The sequence below is a fragment of the Macrobrachium rosenbergii genome, chromosome 32 (genome assembly GCF_040412425.1).
Source record: "Macrobrachium rosenbergii isolate ZJJX-2024 chromosome 32, ASM4041242v1, whole genome shotgun sequence".
In the NCBI taxonomy this organism is placed as follows: Eukaryota; Metazoa; Arthropoda; class Malacostraca; order Decapoda; family Palaemonidae; genus Macrobrachium; species Macrobrachium rosenbergii.
Window position 1 is genome coordinate 5266266 of NC_089772.1, and position 12263 is coordinate 5278528.

The window sequence follows — 12263 nt, forward strand, 5'->3', positions numbered from 1 at the left end:
TACAAGAGCAGTGGTTTCCATAATTCAATGCCATGCAAAGGTCATCAACAAAAGAGAGAGAGAAGGGGAGGGGAAAATTAATAAAAATAGGAGTAAAAGTGTTTCAGATCCCAATGTTTGGTTGAGCCCACAGCAGAGCAAGTAGGCTTAAAAGAGCATACAGTCAAACCCCAGTATTCACAGGGGATGGGGACCACAACCACCCGCAAATAGCTAAAATCCGCGAACACTTGACATCCCCTTCTATAAATGCTTATAACTGGCTATTTAAATAGTTCAAACACCTAAGACCCCCTCTCAAAATGTTTATAACTGCTTATTTTAATAGTTCAAACACCAAATGTATACCATAAACTATCATCCTACACAGAATGTACCTTAATCTATCATCTAAAACAATTTAATATAATTTCAAAGTCATCTTACAATATTACCCTTAAAAATATGTGACTTACACGTAAGTGTGAAAACTGTTCAAGTTACCCCTATTTTCAAATACAGTAAACCCCCCGTATTTGTGGTCTCACTATTCGCGGATTTCTCTGTGGAATGTATACCCATTACTCGCGGAAGATTCACCCATTCGCGGTATTTTTCACTGAGAAATATTCACTAATTACTGTATTTTCATATTTTCATGACTAAATACAGTTTTTGTGATAAAACTATTAAAATACTCAAGTATAAGCATTTTTAGGGGATTTTTTTGTGTTTAAACTATCAAAATAGGCAGGTCTAAGTGTTTTTAGAGGGGCTTTAAGCATTAGTGGGGGGGGGGTTTACGCATCCCCCACGAATACGGGGGATTTACTGTATGTCCATTTTCTCTCAAACAGTATTGAAGCTGTCCCGTTTTCCTTTTACAGTACATAGGGGAAACACTGGGAAGTTACGTACTGTATACAGTACTTTAATATTCAATATGTACTTAAAAAATAAATTTTGTATATATTTTGCTGTTTACATTAATATTAATGTTTGAAAATTAGTAAATCATTTTTTTTATTAAAAAAAAAATTGTATTTAGTCACAAAAATAACAAAAAATACAGTAATTAGTGAATATTTCTTGACAAAAAAATCTGCAAATTACCGAGTTTTTTTGTGAATAATTCGGGGATAAGTGCCACAGAACAATCCGCAAGTAGATGAAGCCGTGAATCTTGAAGCATGAATAGGTGGGGGTCAACCGTACTCTCCCTGCAGTGGATCCCTAAGCCTGACCCGGCCTTGTCAAGGGTTTGGGATCAGGAGGAATGGTCTCCTTCAATAGGTGATAAAACAGTCTCTCCATATCCATTGATGCTGTCCATGCCTTTTCACGTTTGAACTATAATTTTCTGTTAAGGCCCTTTCTTCTTTTCTTCACATGCTAATGCATATTTGGCTTCTACAGTTTACTGACCAATCTTCAAATGACTTCAGTACTTTTTCCAGTCCCCATGGAGGGATAAACAAAAGTAGCAATACTACTATATTTATTCATTCCTAAGTTGACGGCTGTTTCAACCACCCTTGGTCTTCTTCAGGGCTACTCCAGATTCACAATGAAACTACAATCTAATTCCTAGCCGAGTGCAGCCAAAAATTATAAAAAAACATGAAAATTTACAAATTTAACACAGCACTCATTACTTGAAAAAAAGGTAATGAATACCAGGGGCAATGAAAAGGTTTAGTAAAAAAAATCATTATACTGAAAACAATTACTAAAGCTACAAATTTGGAAACTATGGTAAAGTGAGAGCCATTTGCCCTTGAGACTTTTTCGAAAGATCACTGATGTGTCTGGGATTTTGCTGGTACATGACACAGGCTATCTTAAGAAATGGGTCTGTTGGGAAATAAATTTGCAGAGTGAAAAAACAAACCTTTCTACCTGAATTCTTAAATGTACATACATATTCTGAAATGTCAAGTATATGCCACATATGAAAGAACTGAAAGAAAACAGTTGCCAAGTATTTGTGGATAAACTTATCATAAATTAAAATGCCTAGTATAATTTTATTTAAAACTATTTTAGAGACATGCTAGCTTGGTGGCTCTCCCCATAAAGGTTACATGTATATGACATATTTAAGAGAATGAAATTAGCAAGATTTTAAATATTGTATACATAGACAGGTCCTGTCGGCGTCGATGGCCGCAGATCAGTGCATATCGGCACTGAAAATCCGGTTATCATCAACACTAGACATGCGCCGTAAAAACAGATCGCCGATAACCGAGGTCACCGATAACTGGGGACTGCCTGTATACCAATCTCAATTAACAAAGTTTACTGAGACACCCAACATTACCAAGCTGCTCATCATGCAACACCTTACTTGCTCTTAACTGAAAAATTCTTACTTGATGAACAAAAAATTATCAAAGCCATTCATAAGAGTTCATGAGCACTAGAAAGTCATCGACCAAGCTCTACATACGATGAACAAGAACTTACGTAACTTAACAGACACAACTTGTCTAGCTGCGGAAACGCCCTTGTCTGTGCGTGCTGCCCGCTGAAACTGAAACATCTGCGGGCATTGCAAGCCTTCTTCAGTCATCAAGTTGGCATGCACCATTGCATCTAACAAGTCCCCTTCAATCGTTCTAAATCCATGATTCCTAAAACATGCAGAATGCAAAAAAACATATAAATAAAACATACATAATACAGTCACTACAATAAATCTTTCCTGATAATTTCACCAATGTGCCATACTCCCAAAATGAGGTGGCTTTAGAGTTACAGCCATATTCATCAGTCAACAGTGGATTTGAAAATCAACTCCCCCCCTTGCAAGATACTCTGCTGGCATCAGATGTTTCATGCTCATACTTTAAGAGTTGAGTTGTGACATCCTGATGTGCAGTTCACATCTATTTAGCCTCAAATTTTCAGTTTTGAGAAATACTTGAAAATACCAAAACAGTAGCAATGATTCTGGCCCAAACCAACTGGAAGTCTACAATATTCATAATGCGATTCAGAGCCCATTTGCCTGCATGTTTTGTGCAGTGCAACAAGTTACAATACCTTACATACTGTGGTATTCCTACAATCGTTTCAGTTTTTCCTTTTTATTTCTTTCCTTTTCTCTCTTCCTGCCATACTCCCCAACAAACATAGACTTTTTGTACTTAAATTTTCACCCCATACAAGAACAAATCATCTATGCTAATCCTCTGAGACTTTATCACTTGACTTGGTTGTCTGATTAAACCTCTGTATGATGGTAAGACACAAATGGCATAATTAAAAATGTATAATTCATGATGGGTCAATGTCTCACACTGACTTTGAAGAAACTTATGCTGATGCTCCTGACATTTTATGGTATTGACACTGCCTCGCTGCACTGAGGAACACTCAAATTTCTGCATGCCCTCCCTTCTACCACTCAGTGTGGTGTTTCAGTCTTAACCATTTTCTGTTCCTCATTTAAGAAGTAATCTATACAGCAAACCCTATACATGTCCAGAATTCTTATTAAGATGTGGTTAAACTATCCAAACTGAAATAACATTCTGGCATAAGTTTCTGCTTTTCTAACTCCTCCTCTAATGATTGTATTTAACTGCATGGGATTAGTGCTACCCCTTCTATTAAAAAATAACTTGAGACAAAAAAAATTTTTCATCCCCTCAAAAAAAAAAAAAAAAATCTGGGAAATAACCTTGGTTTTACAAGTCATGCATACAAACATGATATTATTCATTTAAAAAACATCCCAAGAACAAAGTTAAAATCTTCCATCTTTGCACCTAGTACCTCAAGTATCACTCAAGTGTTGGTTAATGATAAGGAATTGTTACCCAGTCCTATGGGAGAAACTGAGCAGCTTTGCACACATAATGCACAAATAACTTTACATGACAGAACAGGTGGACAGTCATACTTTTAGTCTTTGCTAATGGCATGGTTATCATCCTTGAAACTAAGATAGTTCAGGGCAATAATGATGAAACCTTTTTAAATTTTCTTCTACCAAGGTATGAAATTTAAGAGCTTCTTGCCATAACATATCTGGAAGAATACAAAGTGTGATTACAAAAGTAAACTCCCATTCATCTGGTCTTTATATACTGGAATTCTTGAGCAACTGGCACAAATCCCTCCACCTGCCACTAAATCATGAATTATCTAATGAGAGAGCAAGACAGGAAGATTATTTACTACAACAAATACCAAATACATTTGCTTTTTGCCCTTCAACTGACAACTTTTTTTATCATCTTTTCAAGTAGCCCATTCTACTAAACTTCCTGTATAAGTATAGCTTAAGCTACTCCACAACTCAGCAGTTCTCCCCAGTCTCACTCCCCTCCATCTCCCATAGAATATGGCGTTCATTTGGAAGAGGGGGTAAAGGGAAATACAGAAAGAAGAGATCTCTTATTAAAAAAGAAAAAAAGTATTGCAAATTTTAAAGTAATTTGTATTTTCCTAACATACAAACCTAAAGCTCTTTACATAGGATTTTGTTTGCGAACTCGCGCTGGAATGGCCATTAACTTTCAAACAAGGTCATTGGCTACCAATGGAACGAGGAAAGCCACGCCCCCTCGTCGGTCTGCACGCCACTTTGCCTTTCAACCAAGGCATCAGAATGAGGGGTGGCTGAGGTGGGCTGTAAATGTAAAGACCTTCAGGTTTGTATGTGAGGAAAAATACAAATTACTTTAAAATTTGTAATTTGTTCCTACACAAATACAAACCTTCGGTCATTCTATAAGAGACTTACCCACTGGAGGCTGGAGTGTCAGTAACTCTGAAACAAATGGTTTGGTTCTAATACACACCAGGAATACCTTCCTGGTCTGGAAGAGCTTAGGAAGGAATCCTGCACCTCTAGCTTGTTGGACATATGGGATGTTGTAACTGTTAAACTTCTGGGCTTAAAGTACAGTGTTTGGTGTTTGAACTATTAAAATAGGCAGTTATAAGCATTTTAAGAGGGGGTCTTTGGTGTCTGAATGATTAAAATAGACAGTTATCAGCGTTTTTAGATCATCAAGTATCCACGGATTTTAGCTATTCACGGGGGTTGTGGTCCCTATCCCCCGCGAATACCAAGGATCGACTACAGGTGATACGGTTTTGATCATTTCTTTTATATATATATGTACTCGTTCAATATGCCACCCACAAGATCACATGAAGCCAGAGGTAAGAAGGGCAAGCATAAATCTTTATCTATGCTAGAAAAGGTTTTCTATCCTTCCCCTTTAGTTAGTGAACATTTAGTGTTCTTTTTGCTCAAAAGATGGCAGTGTGCTTTGTTTACTTTTTATGGCGACCTTCAAATGCACTGAGTGATTGCCGAAATTCATTCCTTATTTTTGTTGTTTCATTATCCTCTACAATCAAAATAAATGACAAAGGAACTGAGAGCGATAATTATGAAGATATTAAATTTAGGAGATGAAAGTCACAGATAATATTCTGCAGATTCTGAGAAAAGTTGTAAACAATATGTGGTGCAGCTCTCGTGGCCGCTCAATGAACTATTGGCGGCTGATTCAAAATTGAGCCGAGCCATGGGAGTTCACGGACGACAGAATGCCGGTTTTAAGAGGTTCGATTGTATACCATAATGTGAATGCATTAGTGTGGCAAATAAACATTAGGGGATACTGTACTCTATTTATACATCAACCATTCATTTCTCTTTTTACAGGTAATGTATTAAGCTAACTTTTAAATGAAATTAAAGTGCTTTAGAAGCATGATTTGGGTTATATTTAGGGTTTTAACTCTAGAAATAAAAATTTATTAGAATTTCAGTGACTCGTACCAAACATTCATGATTCCTCCTGATCCGCGACGGGTTCTGGAACCTAACCTCGCGAATGTTCAAGGTAATACTGTATATCGTATATCTTTGGCCCTTGGTTCCTGGTACGGGCATGTCAGATAATGTCGAGTTCTGGATAATGAAGATCTGGATAACCGAGGGATTACTTTTACATATATACAGTAGAGTAAACCCCTGTATTCCTGGGGGATGCGTACCACACACCCCAGAGAATAACTAAAACCCGCGAATACTCAGAACCCTTCTAAAAACACTTAGAACTGCCTATTTTGATAGTTCAAACACACAAAATCACTAAAAATGCTTATACAGGGGGTTAGGTTCCAAAAAACCCATCGTTGTTGGACAAAACATATCTCGAATATAGCCTAGCCTACACTAGGGTATTCGGTACCATGTATACAAATATGGTAGCTTGCCCTACACTATAAAGTATACTCTATACATACATCATGTAGTAAATATTATCAACTAATTCTGGAGGTTCATGCTGAGTGACTTATGATAATTCAATACAAAGAGAAATTGAATAACAAATAAGAATTAGCTTAGCCTACACTATGGTGATAACAAATAAGAATTTAGCTTAGCCTACACTATGGAATATCGTATACAAATACGGTAGCCTAGCCTACATTATACTGTACTCTTATATTCACATATCGTATTATACAAACATTAACATAACAAATATGCATCTTTTCCAAGGACCTTTTAAAATGTTATGCCTTAATTCACTGTATCCAATAATATTGTATATATTCTTATGTTGCTTTTGTATTATAAATTGCAATCATAGCGATCAATGTTTTGGTTTGGAAACCGATTACTCAGCGAGTTTATTTCGCTTTATTTACTCAGTTCAGAGCACTTTTCTTGCTTCTAGTTAGCGTAAATGAATCTCTAGATACATTATTTATATGTGGCAAGGTTATTTTTCGTTATACAAAGTGTTTTTAAGTCGAAATATAACTTAAATAGGTCTCGTTGTGAAATTAACTTGGCTATTTTTTTTCGTTAATAGATGACGTTGGCCTTTTGGGGGCATTTGTTTTGTGTAAAAAAATCAAGATTCCTTTCACTATTTTGTATTTATCGTTTATTGGTGTAAAAATAGCAGTACTGTAATGTGTTCTTTCATGCCCACTAGTTTTGATTAAAATACTTTCTCTCCAATTTTAATTACAGTCGAGTTTCAACCATGTTGCCGATGCACAATAATTTATAGTTATTAGCATCTTGAACATTGTTTTCTCAGCTTCAGCTACAACTTGCAGCTTAAATTTAGCAGTATATTTCCTTGTCGATCTTTTATCCATACTGAATGAGGGTATAATGTAAAAATATATCAGTCTTATTCTACTCAACTTCATTTGTATTATAACTACGGTAATTATGTTTTACCGTACGATGGTTGAAATACAAGCAAAACGGCTGTTGTTATCCGATTAGGTGACAAGCAAAACAACAGTTTCTCAGTTGATTGATTATGGCTGTACACATTTACGCAAGAGTATAACGTTACTAACAATACTTTTATCATTCTCTTTTACTTTTTTAACTAGAAGATGGGATACAGAGATGGAGGAAAAGAAGTTGGTCTATTGTAATTTGGTCTCTCTCGCTGCCTGATTGTGCGCTGCTGCCTGTGCCCGCGTGAAATTTAAAAATATTTTATAAATATTGTCGTATTGGTATTAATTGCTTACCCCACTGTAAAATCGAATTATTGTATGGCAAATTATTGTAACTCGAGCACTACCCGAGTATTTTGATAGTTTTATCACAAAAAGTGCATTTAGTCATGAAAATGAGATGAAAATACAGTAATCCTGAATTTTTCTCAGTAAAAAATACTGTGAATGGGCAAATTTTCAGCGAATAATGTGTATATATATTCCATAGAGAAATCCGCGAATCGTGAGAACGCGAATACGGGGGTTTACTGCATATATTTTCTTGCAGTAATCAAGCAGTCTTGCTAAGACCGAAATATGACTTCAAAAGTACCTCCACAATTAGGCCAAAGTACTTAACAATCAGAGAAGTCTTTGCATCCATGGTGCAGGAACTTGAGAAAAAAAATTTAAATGTTGAACAGAGGAAGGTGAGAAAAATGATATTGCATCAATGTCCTAACACAAAGCTCTACCAATGCAGTCGCATTCTGAGAACCAGCTTTAAGTCATCCACTTCCGAGATCTCCTCAAAATGTGCCTTATCAGAATCAGTTTTCATTTCCTACTCGTTTTAACAGGAGCCCAGGTAGAGGCATACAAAAGAGCACTGATCAAAAGATTCATCGTCAGCAAAAAAGGAGTGAAAGCAGAGCAACAAAAACTATGAATCACTTACAAACTGAAGAAGAAGAATCAACCAAATCATGGTTTAAAACCATCAAATCTAAAGGAAGGACCAAGACAGCACCCAGGAATGTCAGCAATGACATCAAGGGATGTCAGTGTTAAGTACCAGATGGCATGGGAGAAGGTAGAGGGTTCTCGCATGATGTCACCACAGAACTAGGATAAAAGCTGGAACTGTCTGGACAACACTTTAAGCAGAGATTGCCCAGGAACAAGAGTTGGCTCTACCAAAAGGCTGGCTTAATCTAGATAAATATGTGGCAGAGGAGGAAGGTCCACTGGTACAAACAGGAACAATTGTCAAATGGTGAGGAATAAAGGCAACAGAGGGGGAACTGAGTAGAGGGGAGGGTTAATGATGATACAGGGCAACTTAAAAGATTAACAACTCAAGTACTGACTCCACCAGTTCACACACATCATTGTCACTTTCTCCAAAAAAAAGACAACATGTGAACCAGTAAATACAAGGGCTAAAGTCTACCAAATAAATCCTCTGGAAAACATGTCAACTTCAAGCAAAAAGACAGTCGAGATAGAGATGGCAAACGGCACAAACCTTGGCCCCAAGACACGCTTTGGTTCCATGCCAAAGGAGAAGACCAAATGATGCATGGCAGTCAAGGGCAGCCTACAGACAGGCGAAGGGTCCGACATCTCTCTCACAGGGGAACTAAAAAAGGTTGATCACTATGGAGGAACCTACCATTTTTCTCCTTAACCACATAGCGAGCGCAAGATGGCAAAGCAGGGGAGTGAGAGAGGAATCAGACAACACTGGAAGAAGAAGGAAAACTGAGTTGGCTTATGGCCATGCCTAATGAATTGTCTACATAATCTATTGCCTCCCGCATCTTCTGATACTTCAAAAAATTATTTATCCTCTCATCAAACCACTCCTTACTTTCTTTACAAGAGAAAAAGCACACTTGTGTTCCTATAGGTAAGCTAACATGCAAAGTGAGACCATCATGCACAACCAAAACATTTGGTATACACAAAACCCATTCCTATACAGCCAAATGCTTCTATCTCTGCTTGCTGTAGATGACATAAAGCAAAAAAAAACAAAAACAAGCACAATACCATACAAGAAAAAATTGGCCAGAAATAGTCAAAACTATTACTGCCAATTCACACCATATGCACAAGGACACAGCATGAAGAATTCTGACAAGAATGCAAACATTCCTACACCACCTGGTGAGAAAGCAGGTGATTATAGAGACAGTCCTTGTGGTCAGCCAAGAGTTATTCTTTTGTTTATTCTGAATGCTGATTGCACTTAATGGCATGAAGATATAAGCTAACCTTAACAGTAGGTTTTATACAGTGTAAGTTATTTATATAAAAATATGACATATAAGAAATAAACAGTTATGGTTGGATTTCAAAACTTACCTCTGCATGCCTAAATAGCCTTTTCCAGAGTAAGACAGTAAGAGGGCATACTTCCTACGCTTCCTTCTAACACTGTCACTCTCTTCAACAACAGGGTCAAGTTGAATGCGTTTCACGTACTCCTCTGTCATTTCAGGCTCCAGAGGCCTTTTAATACCAGCTCCTACATTAAAAGTCATTTTGAGTCATACAAGATATTAAAAAGAAAAATGTATGCTTAATTTACATACAACTTAAGGGGTGTGCCAACAGCCAAATTTCAAGGAATTATCAAATTTTAGTTATTAACAATTTTCAACTGTTTTATGTCTAAATAAACATGTCCTGAAGTGATAATGGTAAAAAATTTTTCAGATTGGTTTATTGACAATTTTGTTCATCGCTTGTAGACACTGTGAACCACAAATTGCAAAAAAGACTTGTAAAAATGTCCCTACGAATACTTCAGTTAAGGCAGTCCCCGGTTATTGGTGGGGGTTCTGTTCCGTCGGTTGACGATAACTCAAAATTGACTTTTTCAGTTATTGACGCCTCTGTTATATGTGTCGGCACCAATACGTGATTACCAGTGCCAATAAGTGGAAATCGGCGCTGAAAATCTCTGATTTTCGGCCCCAGACAAGCATTGAAAAACCAGATTGCCGATAACCAAGCCCGCCAATAACCTGGGACTGCCTGTACAGGATCAAGTAAGTTATTTACTGCTTTGGACTGTTTCATGCATTAATAAACATATCTACAAATGTTATTGCTAAAAAAATTTATAGATTGGTTCTTGGACAATTTTGTTCATTGCTTGTATGGCACCGTGAACGACAGATTGTATAAAACATAAAAGAATATGAATGATCCTAGATTAGTTCAAGTTTGAGATATACACTAATTCAGACTATTTTACATGTAAATAAACATATCTTGAAATGTTATTGCTAAAAGAAATGTTTAGATTGGTACATGAACAACTTTGTTTATTGCTTTTACGATACTGTGAACAACAAATCGTAAAAAATCATGAAGAACAAATGTGAAAAAGATTTATTCAAAAATAATTAAAATAAACCATTATCTATAGCAGTAGCGTCATAGAGAAATCGGCTTATAATGATACAGGGATAACTGGCTTCAGGAATCCAAATATTCCTGATTGTTTCTAGTTTTTGAGTCCAAAATTATTGTTCTTTTGCTATTTCCTGAAAATTTACTTATTTTTTCAAAACTAAATGCTCAGATCTTCAAGAAGACTGAAACAAGACTTGTGTTTATTCAGTATTATTTGTAGAATAAATGGTAAAAATTGGAAGCAACTCCCTTCAATTGTTAGATAGAAACAGTCATTTACTTATAATGGGGCCTTATGCAAATTTTAGGTAACATATAAATCAAGAGAGAGCACAGTTGTATTCACTTGATTATGTTGTAAATTTCAGGGCATATTTCTTATATGACAAAATAGTTTTAGTGCAAAAATCAGCTTTCTAACAGTCATAGTTTCATAGTTAGTACAAGATAAGCAATAATTTTTTCTTTTGCTGCTTTCTCAAAACTTTCTTTTTCCAAAACTAAATGCTTATATCTCCAAGAAGAATGAACCAAAGTCAATGAAACTTTTACAGCGTGTAGCATAACTATACACCTATAATCACACGAAGGGAAAATTATTTTTGAGCGGAACTTTTTTTTGTCATTATTTTTGGAAAGTTTCAAAATTTTTTTTTAACTGGAAAATTTAATAACTTAAAGAGGTCAAATTTCTTTATTTCCTCTTGTATTTTTTCAGTACAGTATTATTTGTATTATAAGTGGTAAAAATGTGAAGCAAATCCCTTGAATCATAAGGCAGCAACAAGCATTTACTTTATAATAGGGCCTTATGGTGTCAGCACCCCTGTTAAGAACTGAATGTTCCAGATTGGGTAATAATACAAAACTCTGCACAGTATAAACGTTCTATGATTCTGCTATACTAACACCTAAAAATTGCAATTCACACTGAATTTACACAAGTCACAGAGGTCAAGTTCTGACAAAGCAGAAATTTATCAAATCTGTAAAACATTACAATTTGCCTCTAAAACCAAATCTGGCCTTCTATCAGTTAAGGAAAATGACTTGAAGCTGCAATGACAGGATGTCTATTCTCTACTCAACATACAGCCGAGCCAGCGGACCAATCAGGAGCCGCCTCCATCTACTGTTAGTGACCCTCCCAGTACCACCCACCCTGTCTCCAACATCCGCACACGGAGAAGAGCGCAACCACAAACATCTGGGAGAACGCTTGACTCAGGGGCACTAATCCCCTAACAGCCAATCAAAGTTCAGCTCCCCTTCCTCCAATGACTTGGGAGCCTAAACCTGCACTGAATATACACTGATGAGCCCATTCTACCCAGAATGAACCGCACTGTCTTGAAAATAGGCTGTTGATACGATCTGAAATGTTGATGCCCTTAGAAAACCTCTAGGAGGATCCTCTACCACTTAAGAACGACAATGCCACTTGAGGATGACATAGAGAATTTAGTTGATACACACTGATAGCAAAACTCTACGGAAATACCACACTATGTTCAACCCTTAAGGGATGGGCTAAATATATATTAAACAAACCTCTAGACCGAGCAAACTTTAAGGTTGGCCAACTTAAGAAAAATACACATCAATGGATAGGAAGATATGCAAATGCA

General features: G+C 36.5%; 1 protein-coding gene across 9 annotated transcripts in view; it reads right to left on the minus strand.

The window, feature by feature from the left end:
• Positions 1-12263, minus strand: part of Pus1 (Pseudouridine synthase 1) — a 33649-nt gene that overhangs the window by 18372 nt on the left and 3014 nt on the right. For all 9 annotated transcript variants that reach the window (XM_067132747.1, XM_067132746.1, XM_067132754.1 and 6 more), the window contains exons 3-4: positions 9577-9739; positions 2449-2615 (exon numbers count right to left, since the gene is read on the minus strand). In XM_067132747.1, the coding sequence (XP_066988848.1) occupies positions 2449-2615; positions 9577-9739 (330 nt within the window). The remainder of the gene's footprint in view (positions 1-2448; positions 2616-9576; positions 9740-12263) is intronic.